The following is a 21386-nucleotide window of genomic DNA, read 5'->3' as shown; positions in this document are numbered from 1 at the left end:
CGCCATATGTAATATTTCTATGTTTGAACAGTACGCCATATGTAATATTTCTATGTTTGAACAGTACGCCATATGTAATATCTCTACGTTTGAACAGTACGCCATATGTAATTTTTTTTTCAGTTTAAGGAATGTCTACCTTTAAACGTCTGTGGTCTACCAACAATGCCCTGTTTGATACCGTTGACCTTGACCTGTGAGGGGTCACTGACGTCCATGGGACAAGAGTTGACCTGTCTGTCGTTTATAAACACCTTGATGTACCATTCACCTGTGACAAAAAAAACAACACTGATGTAATTATCAAATTAGAAGGTTTTTATCCGAATCGCTTTTACGGAATGTTTTTGTTTATAATATAGTACGGTGGCTGATTGTTCCATTTCCTTATTTCGACTTTTCGCCTCAAAAAAGACAAAAATTAAGACATCTTAAATTTTGATTGTTCGCCCATAAAACGAAAATAAAGGTTTGCAAATTTTTATCTTTTCGTAACGAAAAGACCAATTTTAAGATTAGTTAAGTTTCGTCTTTTCGGGGCGAAATGTCGAAATAACGAAATGACACAAAGCAGCCACCGTAGTAAGTACAGATTGTAGTAACCTTTAGTTCAACACTAATATCCGGGTAAAGCGATCTCAGTTCACCCTACCAATACGGTACACGAATCTATCTTGCACTAGAAATGAAATGTTAACCAAATGACAAAGTTTTCCACCATTATTCGGTGTTCACCATCTATAAAAATCACTATTTTAATGCGTTATTTACGATTATCTTCTGTTCAATTCTTTGAATTTTGTTCCATTTTGCGTCATGATAGTTGGCATTATGATAAACACAATTTATGGAGAAGATATGTTTTCCTAGAGCGGTGGGCATGGTCTAGGCCATAAACATTTTGCAAAATATTATCCAGAGAAATCTTCTCGTGAAAAGAAGGGGCATGTATTAGATGAACAGACTTACCGATCTCATCAGCGGAGAAGTCGGCATGGTAACACCCATCTCCTGTCATCCTGATGACCCGCCCTGTGGGGGACAGCGCCTCCACGCGCACCTCGTCCTTGCTGATTATATCGTGGTACTATAATACGCCAAGACATATAGGTGATCAGGAATCGTTAGGTGTCGACTTAAGTACAATCAAAGTTAGCCATATATCATTTAATGAAGGGCAGGGTTCTCTGGTATTTTCTGATGTTTATACTTAAGAAGCATACAGTATACTTACAATACTATTTATTGTGTCCGAACGTATACAATTCTAAGACAAACCTTCTCTGTAATGATGACACCGACCGAAAACGTCTCAATTTTGACGCCGTGGTCGGCTAGAATCTCACTTTTGGTGGCGGCACGAAGTGATGGTCGCCGGACAAAGTTGAAAGTCTTCTCAGGTTTGTCGCCGGCTGTGGCATTCATCAGACTATAAATCCTGCGCTCATCACTTGTATTCATCTGGTGTTGTTTTGGAGACATTACGCTGTAGAACAATAGATCAATGACATGAAAGGTATTTGTCATTGTAAGTTTTAGTGGAACAATTAAACAAACAACACACATAAAGGACGCGTGCGACCTTGATGTTGGGAAAGGTCATAGCCATGTTTATTAAATGAAAACTGCTGATTTATGTAGCGGGGTCAGCATTATGTAAAAACAAAACGTGGTATGGAGGAGGGTCAGGGTTGTTATTGGGAATTTCGTTGGTCTTGTTCGGAATCTGTTATTGTGAGAGGTATTGGTACTGTCAATAACTTGTTATTGTGAGAGGTATTGGTACTGTCAATAACTTGTTATTGTGAGAGGTATTGATACTGTCAATAACTTGTTATTGTGGGGGGTATTAGTACTGTCAATAACCTGTTACTGTGAGAGGTATTGGTACTGTCAATAACTTGTTACTGTGAGAGGTATTGGTACTGTCAATAACCCGTTATTGTGAGAGGTATTGGTACTGTCAATAACCCGTTATTGTGAGAGGTATTGGTACTGTCAATAACTTGTTATTGTGAGAGGTATTGGTACTGTCAATAACCCGTTATTGTGAGAGGTATTGGTACTGTCAATAACCCGTTATTGTGAGAGGTATTGGTACTGTCAATAACCCGTTATTGTGAGAGGTATTGGTACTGTCAATAACCTGTTATTGTGAGAGGTATTGGTACTGTCAATAACCTGTTATTGTGAGAGGTATTGGTACTGTCAATAACCTGTTATTGTGAGAGGTATTGGTACTGTCAATAACTTGTTATTGTGAGAGGTATTGGTACTGTCAATAACTTGTTATTGTGAGAGGTATTGGTACTGTCAATAACTTGTTATTGTGAGAGGTATTGGTACTGTCAATAACTTGTTATTGTGAGAGGTATTGGTACTGTCAATAACTTGTTATTGTGAGAGGTATTGGTACTGTCAATAACTTGTTATTGTGGGGGGTATTGGTACTGTCAATAACTTGTTTATTGTGAGAGGTATTGGTACTGTCAATAACTTGTTATTGTGAGAGGTATTGGTACTGTCAATAACTTGTTTATTGTGGGGGGTATTGGTACTGTCAATAACCTTGTTATTGTGGCAGGTATTGGTACTGTCAATAACTTGTTATTGTGGGAGGTATTGGTACTGTCAATAACTTGTTATTGTGGGAGGTATTGGTACTGTCAATAACCTGTTATTGTGAGAGGTATTGGTACTGTCAATAACCTGTTATTGTGAGAGGTATTGGTACTGTCAATAACATGTTATTGTGAGAGGTATCGGTACTGTCAATAACTTGTTACTGTGAGAGGTATTGGTACCGTCAATAACTTGTTATTGTGAGAGGTATTGGTACTGTCAATAACTTGTTATTGTGAGAGGTATTGGTACTGTCAATAACTTGTTATTGTGGGAGGTATTGGTACTGTCAATAACCTGTTATTGTGACAGGTATTGGTACTGTCAATAACTTGTTATTGTGGGGGGTATTGGTACTGTCAATAACTTGTTATTATGAGAGGTATTGGTACTGTCAATAACTTGTTATTGTGAGAGGTATTGGTACTGTCAATAACTTGTTATTGTGGGGGGTATTGGTACTGTCAATAACCCGTTATTGTGGCAGGCATTGGTACTGTCAATAACTTGTTACTGTGGGAGGTATTGGTACTGTCAATAACTTGTTACTGTAGGAGGTATTGGTACTGTCAATAACTTGTTATTGTGAGAGGTATTGGTACTGTCAATAACCTGTTATTGTGAGAGGTATTGGTACTGTCAATAACTTGTTATTATGAGAGGTATTGGTACTGTCAATAACCTGTTATTGTGAGAGGTATTGGTACTGTCAATAACTTGTTATTGTGGGAGGTATTGGTGCTGTCAATAACCTGTTATTGTGAGAGGTATTGGTACTGTCAATAACCTGTTATCGTGAGAGGTATTGGTACTGTCAATAACTTGTTATTGTGAGAGGTATTGGTACTGTCAATAACCCGTTATTGTGGGGGGTATTGGTACTGTCAATAACGTGTTATTGTGAGAGGTATTGGTACTGTCAATAACCTGTTAATTTGAGAGGTATTGGTACTGTCAATAACTTGTTATTGTGAAAGGTATTGGTACTGTCAATAACTTGTTATTGTGGGGGTATTGGTACTGTCAATAACGTATTATTGTGAGAGGTATTGGTACTGTCAATAACTTGTTATTGTGAGAGGTATTGGTACTGTCAATAACTTGTTATTGTGAGAGGTATTGGTACTGTCAATAACTTGTTATTGTGAGAGGTATTGGTACTGTCAATAACTTGTTATTGTGGGAGGTATTGGTACTGTCAATAACTTGTTATTGTGAGAAGTATTGGTACTGTCAATAACATGTTATTGTGAGAGGTATTGGTACTGTCAATAACTTGTTATTGTGAGAGGTATTGGTACTGTCAATAACTTGTTATTGTGAGAGGTATTGGTACTGTCAATAACTTGTTATTGTGGGAGGTATTGGTACTGTCAATAACTTGTTATTGTGAGAGGTATTGGTACTGTCAATAACTTGTTATAGTGAGAGGTATTGGTACTGTCAATAACTTGTTATTGTGGGAGGTATTGGTACTGTCAATAACTTGTTACAGTGAGAGGTATTGGTACTGTCAATAACCTGTTACTGTGAGAGGTATTGGTACTGTCAATAACTTGTAACTGTGAGAGGTATTGGTACTGTCAATAACTTGTTATTGAAGAGAGTGTTGGATTTGTCTGTGAATTATGATTAGGAACTGTCATAGTCAGATCAATACCCAATAATTTACAATATTGGGTGATACGTCATTATAGACCAGATCTCGGTTCCGTAATGAATATACTAATATCAGGAAGTCTCTTTAGTGTTACTTACTAGTAGGACGGGTCTGCGTCTCGTTGTCGATGGTGACGGACAGTGACTGTCTGTTTAGGATTGGCGTACAGGGCCTTGACAGGTTGTGGGTCAATGGTATACACTTTACGTTCGGATTCCGGATTGACGGTGTATGTCCGGATGGTCGGCTCCAAATCTCGGGAGTACACCACTTTGGTGGTAGTCTCCTTGTTAACTACACGAATGGAGTTCCGGTCGCCAGACGGTACGGGAGGAAGGGGTATGGGATACATTTGTCGTAAAGAGGGACGCTTCTCCAGAACAACCACCTTTAGGCAACAATAAAAAAGGGTCAAACCTCATTACATCCATGATCATAAACGAATTTGATTAGAGACAAGAATCAGTAGCATGGAAATCACTTAAAGAGTAAAATAATTAACATGAATTTCCATATTTACAAGGATATTGATTATCGAATTAGCCAGAATGTATAGAAAGAAAACTCATATTGTTCGCTTTGTATATGTAGTCAAACTTATCACAAAATCTTATTCAGATTATGGTCGTTCAAACGTCAGACGGATCAACAAAGTTTGAATTTGTGGTACAGACCTGCTGTCGCTGTTGAACGGCGTCACTGAAAAGTTTCTCGGCAACAGGGTTCAGATGGAGAAATCTTGCAGCATAAGCCATGATGCCGAGGTGTTCCGTCTCTTCCTCCGCCATATCGGCGGCCGGAACCACCGGATCGACATTTAGACGCTTTCCACCGTTTATACCTTAGAGTCAATAATGTATAACGTTACTAACGGTTCACAAACGTTGGTGTATTTGGTCATAGTATTAAGTGTGTAACTACATAAACAAAGCCCAGGTTTTGTCTCGACAAACTTTTACCTTTTACAGTAGCTACTGCGTAACTACAGTCCATGTTTAATATCGCCAGATTTTAACCTCATAAGTAACTAGTTCGTAACTACAGTAACAAGTCCATGTTTTATGCCGCCAGATTTTAACCTCATAAGTAAATAGTTCGTAACTACAGTAACAAGCCCATGTTTAATGCCGCCACTTTTTAACCTCATAAGTAACTAGTTCGTAACTACAGTAACAAGTCCATGTTTAATGCCGCCAGATTTTAACCTCATAAGTAAATAGTTCGTAACTACACCAACACGTCCATGTTTTATGTCGTCAGATTTTAACCTCATAAGTAACTAGTTCGTAACTACAGTAACAAGTCCATGTTTTTTGTCGCCATATTTTAACCTCATAAGTAACTAATTCGTAACTACAGTAACAAGTCCATGCTTTATGCAGTTAGATTTTAACATAATACAGTAACTATAGTGCGTACCTTAGGAACACGATTTTACCTTGTTGAAGCAGGTCTATGTTAGATTTTAACATAATACAGTAACTATAGTGTAACTATATCTATGTAACACGATTTTACCTTGTTGAAGCAGGTCTATGTTAGATTTTAACATAATACAGTAACTATAGTGTAACTATATCTATGTAACACGATTTTACCTTGTTGAAGCAGGTCTATGTTAGATTTTAACATATTACAGTAACTATAGTGTAACTATATCTATGTAACACGATTTTACCTTGTTGAAGCAGGTCTATGTTAGATTTTAACATATTACAGTAACTATAGTGTAACTATATCTATGTAACACGATTTTACCTTGTTGAAGCAGGTCTATGTTAGATTTTAACATATTACAGTAACTATAGTGTAACTATATCTATGTAACACGATTTTACCTTGTTGAAGCAGGTCTATGTTAGATTTTAACATATTACAGTAACTATAGTGTAACTATATCTATGTAACACGATTTTACCTTGTTGAAGCAGGTCTATGTTAGATTTTAACATATTACAGTAACTATAGCGTAACTATATCTATGTAACACCATTTTACCTTGTTGAAGCAGGTCTATGTTAGATGCGTTACCCTCGGGCCAGCTGGGAATGACTGCTCCTAGATTGGTGACAAGTTCACATAAAACACGGCCATCATTCCAGTCCGTCTGTAAAACATACCATTTCCATCAATATTGGAACCTATGTACTGCTTTTTAAACTGGTACAGGTAACCGCCGTAATTACAGGGTTACCTGCCAACCGAAAACACCCATCTACTAAAGAAAGTATGTTTATACCTACTAAATATATTACTAATGTTACATGTAACAGTTGCTGAATATGGGGTATACGTCAAGGTAAATATAAAATATCTACACACATCTCGGAGCTGTTACCTTAAGGTACAAAGGTATTATATAACTGTTTGATAATATCTGGGGCGTGTCACCGTGAGTAATGAGATGAAGGTGCAGTAACAACACACGGAATCATTGTAAACATTTATAGGGATTTGGTCCACTGTAAAGTGACCCAAATATAACAGACGTTCGTTACCTGCCGGTCGGCAAACTAACTTGTACATGTATACTGCAAATACCCATCCTCGTGTATCTATAAGACAAGATATGTACCTACAATGTATATACAAATGTATGTACCTATCACCCAATACATGTATCTATAAGGTAAGATACCTATCACCCCATACATGTATCTATAAGACAAGATACCTATCACCCAATACATGTATCTATAAGACAATATACCTATCAACCCATACATGTATCTATAAGACAAGATACCTATCAACCCATACATGTATCTATAAAACAAGATACCTATCAACCCATACATGTATCTATAAGACAAGATACCTACCACCCCATACATATATCTATAAAACAAGATACCTATCAACAAATACATGTATCTATAAGACAAGATACCTGTCAACCCATACATGTATCTATAAAACAAGATACCTATCAACCCATACATGTATCTATAAGACAAGATACCAATCAACCAATACATGTATCTATAAGACAAGATACCTGTCAACCCATACATGTATCTATAAAACAAGATACCTACCACCCCATACATGTATCTATAAGACAAGATACCTATCAACAAATACATGTATCTATAGGACAATATACCTATCACCCCATACATGTATCTATAAGACAAGATACCTACCACCCCATACATGTATCTATAGGACAATATACCTATCACCCCATACATGTATCTATAAGACAAGATACCTACCACCCCATACATGTATCTATAAGACAAGATACCTATCAACCCATACATGTATCTATAAGGCAATATACCTATCACCCCATACATGTATCTATAAGACAAGATACCTATCACCCCATACATGTATCTATAAAACAGGACACCTATCACCTTACATGTATCTATAAAATAAGATACCTATCACCCCATACATGTATATATAAGACAAGATACCTATCAACCCATACATGTTTCTGAGCCTAATATATTAGTCCTTTTTAAACTGAGTGTTAAATGTGAAACACACACCTGATACCCGAATGTGAAACACACACCTGATACCCGAATGTGAAACACACACCTGATACCCGAATGTGAAACACACACCTGATACCCGAATGTGAAACACACACCTGATACCCGAATGTGAAACACACACCTGATACCCGAATGTGAAACACACACGTGATACCCGAATGTGAAACACACACCTGATACCCGAATGTGAAACACACACCTGATACCCGAGTGTGAAACATACACCTGATACCCGAATGTGAGATATATACATGCGTAGGTGCCGTCTTATACATGTCGCTATTGACAGTGCGTATTATAATTGGATCTATTGGCTAAATAGGATTTTTATTTCATTGATAGTTAGGGCAAATACGCCTTGCTTTATTAACGACTAAACTGGATGACAATGTTTACCTAAACAGGTGTAAACAACTGTAGTAGATATAATGTTATAGCATACTTAATGACCCGGGGTGCATTACAGCTTTATAGGTGAATATGTCAACAACTGACAGTCAAACTCGGATAGATTATTGATAATCACTTTTTACAGCGGACGTAGACACAGTTAGTGTAACGTAGAATCTCATTTCGATCGCTAACAAACCTTGCACGTGATACAGGTGAAACATATATTTATATTTATTTTAAAATCATATCTCTCGACGAATCGCATAGGGACAATTCGAGTATTAAAACTCGTCCTATATTACAAATATATATCATTAAATCAAACTCGTGGAATAAGCATTGGTCATACCGTCATATACCTAGTAGGATATCCTATGTAATACACGTATACTGTAGATCTAGACAGTGACGTCATTATATTATTGTATAATCATGTTGACAGTGACATCGTTACATTATTGTATAATTATGTTGACAGTGACATCATTATATTATTGTACAATTATGTTGACCGTGACATCATTATATTATAACACACTATTATCATGTTATACAGTATTTATGTTCACTGCATGAACTTCACTTACGGTAAAGTTAAAGACGGTTGTGTTGCGTACAAGAGGCTGAAGTCTCTGTAGACAGGCGTTGTACCCCGGGGCCCCGACCTTCATAAAGTACGACAGGTATGTTATGGCCGACATCTCATCCAGCTCGGGACTCGCCATATACTCCGGACGAAGAATTAGAGGTATTCCAAACTGCTGTCTGGCTAACTTCATTGCCTTTCTGCAGTTGTTTTCCCTGGAATCATATAATTACAGCAACCATAAGTTTCAACACGTTCTACAATTCAGAACAAAAATATAGAAGTGGTAGATACCTGCATTGTTTGATACGGAATGTCGTACGGACAAAAACAGTTACTTTGTCTCACTTGGATTATATTGCCTTGTCTTAAGTATTCCTCTCCAGTCCCTAGTCTTGACATTCTCTGTAAAAATCGCTCAATCCCTACAGTCCCTCGACTTCTATTTGCTAGCATCTCTCCACTTCCAAGCATCACCGTTTTACTTCTCCGTTTCCCCATCCCTCTCCATTTACACAGCTCTTCGTTTCTCCATCTCTCCTTTCCCCATCCCTCCGTTTCCCCATCTCTCCGTTTCCCATCTCCGTTTCCCCACCTCTCCGTTTTCCAATCCCTCCGTTTCCTCATCTCTCCGTTTCGCTACCTTTCCGTTTCCCCATCTCTCCGTTGCCCCATCCCTCCGTTTCCCAATCTCTCCGTTTCCCTTTCTCTCCGTTTCCCTATCCCACCGTTTCCCCATCTCTCCGTTTCCCTATCTCTCCGTTTCCCTTTCTCTCCGTTTCCCTTCTCTAAGGTTCCTTATCTCTCCGTCTCCCTTTCTCTCCGTTTCCCCATCCCTCCGTTTCCCCACCTCTCCGTTTCCCCATCCCTCCGTTTCCCCATCTCTCCGTTTCCCTATCTCTCCGTTTCCCTTTCTCTCCGTTTCCCTTCTCTAAGGTTCCTTATCTCTCCGTCTCCCTTTCTCTCCGTTTCCCCATCCCTCCGTTTCCCCACCTCTCCGTTTCCCCATCCCTCCGTTTCCCTATCTCTCCGTTTCCTCATCTCTCCGTTTCCCCATCTCTCCGATTCGCTATCTTTCCGTCTCCCCATCTCTCCGTTGCCCCATCTCTCCGTTTCCCCATCTCTCCGTTTCCCTTTCTCTCCGTTTCCCCATCCCTCCGTTTCCCCACCTCTCCGTTTCCCCATCCCTCCGTTTCCCCATCCCTCCGTTTCCCTATCCCACCGTTTCCCCATCTCTCCGTTTCCTCATCTCTCCGTTTCCCCATCTCTCCGTTTCCTCATCTCTCCGTTTCCCCATCCCTCCGTTTCCCCATCTCTCCTTTCCCTATCTCTCCGTTTCCTCATCTCTCCGTTTCCCCATCTCTCCTTTCCCCATCTCTCCGTTTCCCTTTCTCTCCGTTTCCTCATCTCTCCGTTTCCCTTCTCTAAGTTTCCCTATCTCTCTATTTCCCTATCTCTCCGTTTCCCCATCTCTCCTTTCCCTATCTCTCCGTTTCCCCATCTCTCCGTTTCTCCATCTCTCCTTTCCCCATCTCTCCGTTTCCCCATCTCTCCGTTTACCCATCTCTCCGTTTTCCAATCTCTCCGTTTCCCCGTCCCTCCGTTTCGCAATCTCTCTGTTTCCCCATCTCTCCGTTTCCCCATCTCTCCAATATCCCTTCCTTGCTTGATTGCCATACCCATTAAGTATCGTGTTTTTACTGCTATGGACGCAAGAAAGTCACCACACCGTTTCGAGGAATTATGTGAGGTTCAACTGTTGAATAGGTCACAATATTAAGTAGCTTATATAATTGCATGTAATTGCCCTGTATTGAACTCGTATAGATGAATAATGTTCTCCGGTCGCCTCGGTATATCTAAACTGAAATAAAATATGCGGATAGAATAATGGTCATTGTTACAGTAGCTGTTTAGCATATCCCGCTGGCCGTTATACAACACAGGAGGTCTTCTAGTGTATAGTGTTCAATAGCGTAGTGCTGAGTTTAACAGTATTGTGTAGGATTTAGTTAATATGATACGTAGTCAAACCTCGGGCGTACTGTATCTGGCTGCCTTGCAATAGCCAATACACAAATGCATACTAGTATAGTTTTCGGTTATAGAATACAAGCAATATACAAAAGTGTACATACATAGTTAGTTTCGATAACCTTGTTTGTTAAGTTGCCAAAGTTCGATTCCCGCTTATCCAATCACTGACAATTTCAAAACACCAGAAAAGCCGAAATTCCCGAGAAATATTACGATATTTGTGGGGTTTTTTTGTTTTTGTTTTTTGTTTTTTGTTAATAAAACATACACATAATATTTATTTCTGTACACATATTTAACTATTTCTGTACACATATTTAACTATTTCTGTACACATATTTAACTATTTCTGTACACATATTTAACATTATTATTTTAATGTTAAATCACTGATTTATCGGAGAACTAATGCGAATGTCATTTTCTTTTTATCTTGAATTCTGTTCTGGAAAACGGAGGTCATCGCCTCTAATAATTCAGAGGTGATGCGGCGTTTCCGAGGATGACAAGACATGTGAATTGGAGGAAGCTTCACAAAAGTGAGATAACAGATTATTCTGCGGTTATCTATACCGAGATATAACATGACTTGACACAGAAAAGTACAATTAGAAAAAGATCATCGAGACATCGGCTTTAAAAATGATTTGAAAAAATATTGACGCCATGTTTGTTTAGCTGGGATCCGAAGACATCGCTATATATCTGTATTCCTACCCTGACCAAATAACTATTAATTGCAGTGTACGATGTCATTTATTACGATTTGGTTTTTATATATAAATACAAACACAACACAGAATTTTAATAAATATATCGATGAAGAAGCAGAATAGTTCATCGGATACATCAGAAGATGTCCGTATAAGCACGGTCCCGGTTCACGCAAAGAACCCTGGGAGATGTTTAACAGCGTGGCTTATCCAGCACGAGGGGATAGGAGGCGGGGTATAGGGGCTCGACTGAAAACTTCGGCCATAGGGAAGGAATACAGCTAGCGATATGTTTCTATGTGCCTGCTGAGATTTCGTGGTTAATTATTGGTTACCACGCCCCCGCCCCTGTGTCACCGTAAACATGATAGATGTCACCGATATCAAACGTAAATAGTAAAGGTAGGAGACAGGTCATCTCATTGTGTTCATACACTATATTAGAGCGTTAGTGAGATAAGACCCAGAGGGAAAACGTCAACTTAATAGTTTAAATTATCTGGTTTCAATTTGTACAGCAATTGAAAAGGGGCATCACGACAACAGGATACAGCCGTTCTATCGGACCACGTGACTTCACATCTAACACTGTAGTATTCTGACTACCAGTAGTTTCTGATGGAGGTCCGACTGCTATAGATTTGTATAACGATGTGTTATGTTAGTTGTTTTAGTATTGTGTTTTATAATCACATTATCAACCATTGTGTGAGACGAACTTGTATTTCTGTCACACAGTTAGGGTTGGATGACAATCCTACAGTAAACATTCCCGGGGCTGGGTTTCCAGCCCACTTACCCACACAAATACCGTACCAAGCACTACCATTACGTGGTTGGCTGGACAGGGAGAATCCCGACTGTCGCTACGGAGTCATCTCAGTGACATCCAAGTTCATGTTCTCAAAGGAATTCCGCGAGGTCGGATTCTTGATGGGCAGCGGTGTCAATTTCAGACTACGGTTAGAAGTCAAGGAACGTCCCACTCCGCCCTGTTTAATTATCTATCAACAACCACCATTGTCGGCGGTCAACCCCACAACATTGGACATCGGTGATTTGGGTGTAGTGGTATACAACAACCTTCCCATTACACTGCTGTCGGTAAAACTTTCCGGGGGATACTTTGGTCAACTATCGGTGATTTGTTTAGTACAGGCCTACTGGAGCCGAGGAGAGACATAAGTATACGGAAGTATATATTAGATATGATGTAAAACTCCTCTTTCCCCTAGCCTCACGTTCTCCATCCCCTCCCCGCAATATCCCCCCCTCACTCCCTCTATATCGACCTTACCTGTCTGACTTGTCACATGACCTCCAGGTAGAGCATAATCCAGACACACAAAAGTCCAACAGGGCACTATAAAAACACAAAGTTATTGTTCATTTACACACATATATATATGTATAATTATTCAAATACACAAGTTAATAAATTGGTCAAGAATGAAGGTACACATATAACACATTAAAACTAATCAGGACTCCGTATAGCGCTGACAGTCGATTTGACATTTCATCAATTAACAAACAATTAAGCAATTGTAGATTTTGTAGATTAAAATAGAATGGTTTTCAATGAGAATACAGTTTCTCCTTCAGGAAAAACAAATCAATTCGCTAAGTTTGTACAAAGTATTCACACGGGACACTAGTAAACCTCACTAGTAAGGCTTTATTTTGAATGAATGCAACTCACAAGAGGGCAGTCCCGTCGGTCCAGTCGGAAGTAAAATTTGTAATATTGCATTCTGGTAGAACTGCTTGAAGCCATGCCAGCATCCAGTTCCGGTGTTGAATGTTCGATAATCCGATTTGGTACCGAATAATTAGCTGCCATATCAGGGCTAGAATAAGTTTGTGGTTACCTTCGAGAATCTCCTTACTATCTATAAATAAAACACGTCGAATAAGTTTGTGGTTACCTTCGAGAATCTCCTTACTATCTATAAATAAAACACGTCGAATAAGTTTGTGGTTACCTTCGAGTATCTCCTTACTATCTATAAATAAAACACGTCATGAAATGAGTCTATTGACCCTCGAGTATCGCCTTACTACATACATATATATATGTATCTATAAATAAAACACTTCATACAATAAGTTTGTGGTAACCCTCGAGTATCTCCTTACTATCTATAAATACAACACGTCACACAATAAGTTTGTAATAACCCTCGAGTATCTCCTTACTATCTATAAATCAAACACGTCATACAATAAGTTTGTGGTAACCCTCGAGTATCCCCTTACTATCTATAAATCAAACACGTCACACAATAAGTTTGTGGTTACCTTCGAGTGTGTTCTTATTATCTATAAACAAAACACTTCATGACATGAGTCTATTGACCCTCGAGTATCTCCTTTCTATCTATGAATCAAACACGTCACGCAATAAGTACACGTAGATGCATGTGACAATCCTCAAATATCTTGAAGCCATCTTTAAACATTACACAAAATTTGGGTGTTACATTCGATTAAAGTATCTATATCTACAACTTAAGCAAAAACGAAATTTAAGCAAAATATTGCATGGGAGAACAATTAAAGCCAAAATCTCTACTGAAATAAATAGGCTAAAACAAAATCTTAGGGTGAACTTTGTATCGGCAGGGCAATGTAGTTTGACGAATTTGTCTTGGCCAGAATCTGCAGTGTGACGAATATGTCCGAGCAAGAATATGTAGTTTAATTAATATTTCTGGGCAAGAATCTACAGTGTGACGAATACGTCTGGGCAAGAATTTGCAGTGTGACGAATAAGTCTTGACAAAAATTTGCAATGTGGCGAATACGTCTGGGCAAGAATCTGCTGTGGGAAGAATACGTCTGGGCAAGAATATGCAATGTGACGAATATGTCTGGGCAGGAATATGTAGTGTGACGAATACGTCTGGGCAAGAATCTACAGTGTGACGAATATGTCTGGGCAAGAATATGTAGTGGGACGAATACGTCTGGGCAAGAATATGCAGTGTGACGAATACGTCTGAGCAAGGATCTGCAGTGTGACGAATATGTCTGGGCAGGAATATGTAGTGTGACGAATACGTCTGGGCAAGAATCTACAGTGTGACGAATATGTCTGGGCAAGAATATGTAGTGTGACGAATACGTCTGGGCAAGAATCTGTAGTGTGACGAATATGTCTTGGCAAGAATCTGCAGTGTGACGAATATGTCACGTACATGTATACTTACTGTAATACCGTGTATGACATGTTATGGTGATGGTTGGTATTATATATAATAACCGAATTACATTTCTATATAAACATGAGTGTCAGCACTATTACGAACCTATTGTGTCGACTAGGCTGTGAAGGGGGACTACTATCTATAAGTAGGAACTGATTATCTACATCTACTTATTATTAATCATGCTCAGCTACAGCTGTGGACAAGTACCACGTGACTAGTCCTACACAGATTACCTTTCACGGTTGACTTGCTAACAGAGTTGGTCCGACTCGTTAGCCCTACAACGAAATCACAAGCGAGAATATAACGACGATGACGACGACGACGACGACGACGACGACGACAACGATGATGTACATGTAGTTACTAAGAAGATATCAAGATCATGTGTACACTATTTAAACATTGTATTATATGTGTTCAGTCAGAAAAGTTAATTTAACCCTCGAATAAAAGACAAGATCTAAATTGCTTTATAAATGTATACCACTTTATCGTCACTGTGACATTGCCATGCAAAAGCCTCCTACAGTTGTTACTTCTATACCTGACAAAACCATCTCTATTTCAATCTCGCTATATTACATGCGATACCGTCGGAGGAAGGACATGCCTTTCTCCTTAGCTGGCTATTAAGGAAGGCGTGATGTCTACTGTGATTATTACCATATAGCCTATCTTTTTGTTACTTTCTCACCATGTGAAATAGTTATAGGGTGACTTGACTGCATGTGTGCCCAGGTGTGACGTGTTGGATACAAATATTTGATGTATTCTATCTCAAAATCCGCCAGTCTTAAGTCACCTCAGGTTTTGCCATCTTTGACTAATTTCATGTTTATTTTGTTCTAAAATGGGAAATTGTAACCCCGAATATGTATTATCTAATTTATGTTGACAAATAGGTGTAATACCGGGTGAAATCTGAAAAACTCAGAATTTCTACTCACTGGCCCGAGCTTGACCAGTCCGTGTTGGTCACTCCTACTGTAACATCTGCATATGGCTCCCATTGGTCAGTCTTATCTGATAGTTTCGAGTTTAACGCCCCTTCGAAATTTCCTCATGATCACTCTCTTTAAAGATCCTGAGGTGACATGATCACTTTTTATTTGTCTTAAAGAAAACCCATCCAGCACACCTACTATCCATTTTAAAGTGTTTTCACAGCAGTTTAATTTAATTCATGTTAAATTATGCTAATTGGTCGCATGTCACTGGTGTATATATATATGTATGCACATTATTATTTATGCTAATATCATTTGCTACTAATTGGCAATAATGTGAAAGTGAATGTAACTTTCTTTATGGTTCCGGAAATGAATGTTGCTTGCTAGTACCGGAAGTGAATGCTATACAAATGTACTAATAGTGCCGGAAGTGAATGTTGCTTGCTAGTACCGGAAGTGAATGCTATACAAATGTACTAATAGTGCCGGAAGTGAATGTTGCTTGCTAGTACCGGAAGTGAATGCTATACAAATGTACTAATAGTGCCGGAAGTGAATGTTGCTTGCTAGTACCGGAAGTGAATGCTATACTAATAGTTCCAGCAGTGATTGTTGCCTGAATTCTGTGTAGTCCTTTCAACCCCTAACAAGGTGTTGTATGAGAACAATAGATATTTGATTTTGTATGTAGATTGGTCAATAAAACATAAATCAAAACAGTGGTTTTACTCCTGGACCGTTCTTATGACTACATTGAGATTAATAAAATTCCAGGACTCCGTGTGCTTTTACCTGACATAAGTCAGGGAAACAAAATCCAAATCACATGCTGTCTACGATTACAAATAGCTTATACAATTGCCTTGGGAATGATATACTGTAACAATTGGCTATAAATGATATACTGGTATCGCAAATTGCATGTCAATAGCAAATCTGCCTAAAAAAAAAAAAAATAAATAAATAAAAAATTGTTTTCATCTTTGAAGTCTGTATTAAAGTAAGAGAATACGTATGATGACATCCGAGTACGTTATATTTTTATGCTTAAAATACGGGTTGGTAGTTATCGTGTCATCAAAAAAAACCTGATGTTGATCAATATCACTAGATACACTTTGAGAACTTGTTTTTGTCTACCCCTATTTCCACTAGATATCCGAGACCTGAGAGCTCATTGTCTGACGAACGATAATGAAAGTAAACTATAGGATGATCCGCCATGCTAATTTGACCAAATATTGTGGTTAATAATTATAATAGAGGGACATAATACTATTTTGTAAAGGTAAACTGAGTTGTCCTGCGTTAAAGAACTGGACCTTTTAATCTCTTAAATTGTACAACAAAAATACACTCGTAAACTGTGATTAATTGAATAGCTAATTTGTCATTTACATTATGGGGATAGATACTACTTTTATATTCTTTGGGGAGAAATGTAACAGAAACAATGAATTGAGGTTTTGGTACAAGATAATGGTTTCAATAATTGGAAGAAAGGTTGATAATTGACAACATCATCACTAGAGAGACAGACAACATTATCATACGAGGGACAGGACAACATTATCATACGAGGGACAGGACAACATCATCATACGAGGGACAGGACAACACCATCATACGAGGGATAGGACAAAATCATCATACGAGGGACAGACAACATCATCATACGAGGGACAGGACAACATCATCATACGAGGGACAGGACAACATCATCATACGAGGGACAGGACAACATCATCAAAGGAGGGACAGACAACATCATCATAGGAAGGACAGACAACATCATCATACGAGGGACAGGACAACATCATCATACGAGGGACAGGACAACATCATAATACGAGTGACAGGACAACATTATCATACAAGGGACAGGACAACATTACCATACGAGGGACAGGACAACATCATCATAGGAGGGACAGGACAACATCATACGAGGAACAGACAACATTACCACACGAGTGACAGGACATCATCATATGAGGGACAGACAACATCATCATACGAGGGACAGGACAACATCATTACACGAGGGGCAGGGCAACATCATCATACGAGGGGCAGGACAACATCATCATAGGAAGGACAGACAACATCATCATAGAAGGAACAGGACAACATCATCATACGAGGGACAGGACAACATTACCATACGAGTGACAGGACAACATCATCATACGAGGGACAGGACAACATTATCATACGAGGGACAGGACAACATCATCATACGAGGGACAGGACAACATCATCATAGGAGGAACAGACAACATCATCATACGAGGGACAGGACAACATTATCATAGGAGGAACAGACAACATCATCATACGAGGGACAGACAACATCATCATACGAGGGACAGGACAACATTACCATACGAGGGACAGGACAACATCATCATAGGAGGGACAGGACAACATCATACGAGGAACAGACAACATCATCATAGGAAGGACAGACAACATCATCATAGAAGGAACAGGACAACATCATCATACGAGGGACAGGATAACATTATCATACGAGGGAGAGGACAACATCATCATCATAGAAGGAACAGGACAACATCATTACACGAGGGGCAGGACAACATCATCATACGAGGGAGAGGACAACATCATCATACGAGGGACATCACAACATCATCATACGAGGGACAGACAACATCATCATACGAGGGAGAGGACAACATCATCATAGGAGGGACAGACAACATCATCATACGAGGGACATCACAACATCATCATACGAGGTACAGGACAACATCATCATAGGAGGTCCGAGATGCCGGCAGACAGGTAAAGAGACCATTGATCGATCAGGAAAGCGAGAACACCTAAGCAGGCGTGAAGTCAAATTTGAAGTCATCTATGACACATGATACATCTTAAACCTAAGCAGGCAGTGTTCAAGTCACGGAGCGTTACACAACGATATAAACGCGATAGTTTTACTAGTTATAAACCCCCAGAGGATCGAGGAAAGAGTATGTGTTCTATACCCTAATGAATGTCGTTAGAGGTGACTAAATGCGGGAACGAATGTGTGAATCTTACAAATAAGGCCTAATACATACTTATACATCCTATTTAGGGTTGACAGTAGGAGCCAACTTACAGTGTGGGCAGAATAGGATATTTTCGTCTCTATCATTCAACTTTAGGGACAATGAAAGTCATGTTGAAATGCTTACACTTTATGTCAAGCCATTCTGTCTACATACTCGCAAAACATCCGACCTCATATGACCCTTGTTGGTACGAGAACGTTAGGCCCAAATCGAGCATTGATATACGTATACATTTACATGGCTGGTCAGAGAACACTAGGCCCCAATCTAACAATGATTTATACATGTAATATAGCTGTAATATTGTGACATCCTCACTATGAAAAAGTGTGATCGTCAATAACACATACACACACACACACACACACACACACACACACACACACCCACACACACACACACTAGGAACTTAGGTTTAACTAGTATGGTTCCTATGTATTAAATCTTAACTTCTGGCATTGATATTAAAGTTGAGCTAAATTCAATTTGTCCAAGTTCATCAAATGGAGACTAAATTGAATTCCACTTCATTAAATTCCTGCAGTGTTTGAATTATGAAAAACGACATATACATATGTACAATACGAGATAAACCTTTGAAGTTTATGATAGGAAATTTATGTCCAAGTAATTAAAATGATACGTGAAGTAATCACATCACACACAAACACTCCAATAACTTGGAAAACCTGTATGTTAAATAATCTACATATATTATCTGTAGGAGTGAATACATTACACAGCTGACTTCCCACGTATATCAGTTTATTAGTAAGTTATATACAGTGTACCTGGTTCTCTAAAGGCTATAATAGTCTTCCTAAGCCACAACTGTATTTAGTTGTGTAATCTATCATTAATGTTTAAAACTGGTGTATTAACAATATTTTTCTCCCAATTAAACAGATCACAAAGAGTGTGAGTTCGTGTCTCACAACAAAATATAGAGGCCAATCGGAGAAAGTAATTATTATCTATGAGCTAGGTTTAGCCTGTCCTAATGTAGTTATTTGTTTAGAAATATGAATATTACCAAATCGGCGCTGTGATATCCGTGAATAAGTTGGAGATAGAATGTGCCAGAGCTTTACACTGTACAACTTAAACACCGCCCACAAGATGTTTACTTTACATATCTATCTAAAATAATCAGGATTTACGAGAACTTAGAACAAGATTAGTAGGTTCACTTAATTTATCTCTGAACAAGTGATTCAGTAAATAAAACATAGATAATGTGTCTTTAAACAAAATGTACAGGTTAACTACATGTATATCTGTGAACAGAATGTTGATGTTCACAATATAATTGATATGTGATAACGAGTTTTATTATAGTCTGCCTTAACAGGATGTATGATTTAAGATATGTATATTGTATAAATGTTTGTTACAAATAGTTTCTGTTAATACAGTAAGTTTATCATTTTCGTGACATAATATATCTGTGAACAAGCCTATACGCATGTGCACGGTCCCAGATTATTACCAAGAGAACAAGTCAGTATAAAAATCAGGTTAACTTGACCATTTGACCATTCGACCTACCTATATTGATGATGCGCACGTTATCGGCTGCGATACCTTCCAGAGCCACGGTGATATTTTGGAGTTTTTCGTACTGATTTGACGGTTTTGAGACGGTCCCTGGTAATTTTTGTCGTTTAAGAGCTTCCACAAGAGCAACAAGTTTGACACCATCTGCAAAATCCGTCCTCAGGTCACGTACTTCCGATCCTTTAGACTTTAACTGCTCATTCACCCAATTTGTAAATGTATCCTTCTGAATTTGCATCCATTGGACGTTGTCCGTAGGGGCAAGTGGGCCGTGGGACCCGTTAATTAAAGACATGCTCCCGACAAAATCAATACAAGTTCGAGGGTTAAAAAGGTTTCAAACAAACAGCTGTACTACAGATTAAAGACCAGGAGCAGCTTACACATCATATTTTAAACACATCCCGAATTAAAATTCCCAGTAAGATCTACATTAATATGTAAACCGGAGGTTCAGTCCTCGGCCCGCAGACATTCGCTGTGTAGATACACACAGTCTATAGGATTGCACGGTTGACGAGTTTAACGACATGGAAACACCTCTACTACAGAACACATGAGTTCGTGATCAGTAAGCGAAATTTATCCGATGTTGTAACGTAAAGGTTTACTTTTGTACTGCGGTTCCGACCTATCCGATTCAGCCGAGAACGGCACAGACAATAGGACGAACGCGTTAACGTTACTTTAAGGATTTTATCTACACACGCTAGCGATTCAATGGTATGTCAAAACCAGTTTTAGGCGGTGTGAAATTTAAAAAAAATATTTATTTGAGTGCTTAAAAAATTTTGTTTTATTGACGGTAAGAGAGATTTTAGGTCATCAAAGTAAAATCTCGTTCAACAATTCTTCAAATCCCTACAATATCTGGGATCTGAAGAGTTCAGAAATAAGGCCCGTTGTATTCTGTGAAATTAATCATCATATGGGAGGCGACCAAAGTCGACTCTATTATGTTCTTCTATATATCTCTCGGAAGACACTACATTAGACGCATAATGTAACCATTGTAACACTTAAGATCGCAATCTTATCCTTCCCTAACCTTTCTGCACTTT

At 38.7% G+C, this 21386-nt stretch overlaps 1 protein-coding gene across 1 annotated transcript in view; it reads right to left on the bottom strand.

The window, feature by feature from the left end:
• The window catches only part of LOC117342037 (filamin-A-like), a 35302-nt gene extending 14353 nt beyond the window's left edge, over window positions 1-20949 (bottom strand). Inside the window, 10 exon segments of the mRNA XM_033904001.1 lie at window positions 140-271; window positions 970-1087; window positions 1279-1486; window positions 4381-4670; window positions 4957-5123; window positions 6281-6389; window positions 8775-8988; window positions 12821-12886; window positions 13226-13415; window positions 20317-20949. Of these exon segments, the coding sequence (XP_033759892.1) occupies window positions 140-271; window positions 970-1087; window positions 1279-1486; window positions 4381-4670; window positions 4957-5123; window positions 6281-6389; window positions 8775-8988; window positions 12821-12886; window positions 13226-13415; window positions 20317-20620 (1798 nt within the window). The 5' untranslated portion in view covers window positions 20621-20949.
• Between the last annotated feature and the right edge of the window lie 437 nt (window positions 20950-21386).

The sequence above is a fragment of the Pecten maximus genome, chromosome 14 (assembly GCF_902652985.1).
Source record: "Pecten maximus chromosome 14, xPecMax1.1, whole genome shotgun sequence".
Classification (NCBI taxonomy): domain Eukaryota; kingdom Metazoa; phylum Mollusca; class Bivalvia; order Pectinida; family Pectinidae; genus Pecten; species Pecten maximus.
Note: the sequence above shows the minus strand (reverse complement) of the source record. Positions and strands in the feature narration are given on the sequence as shown.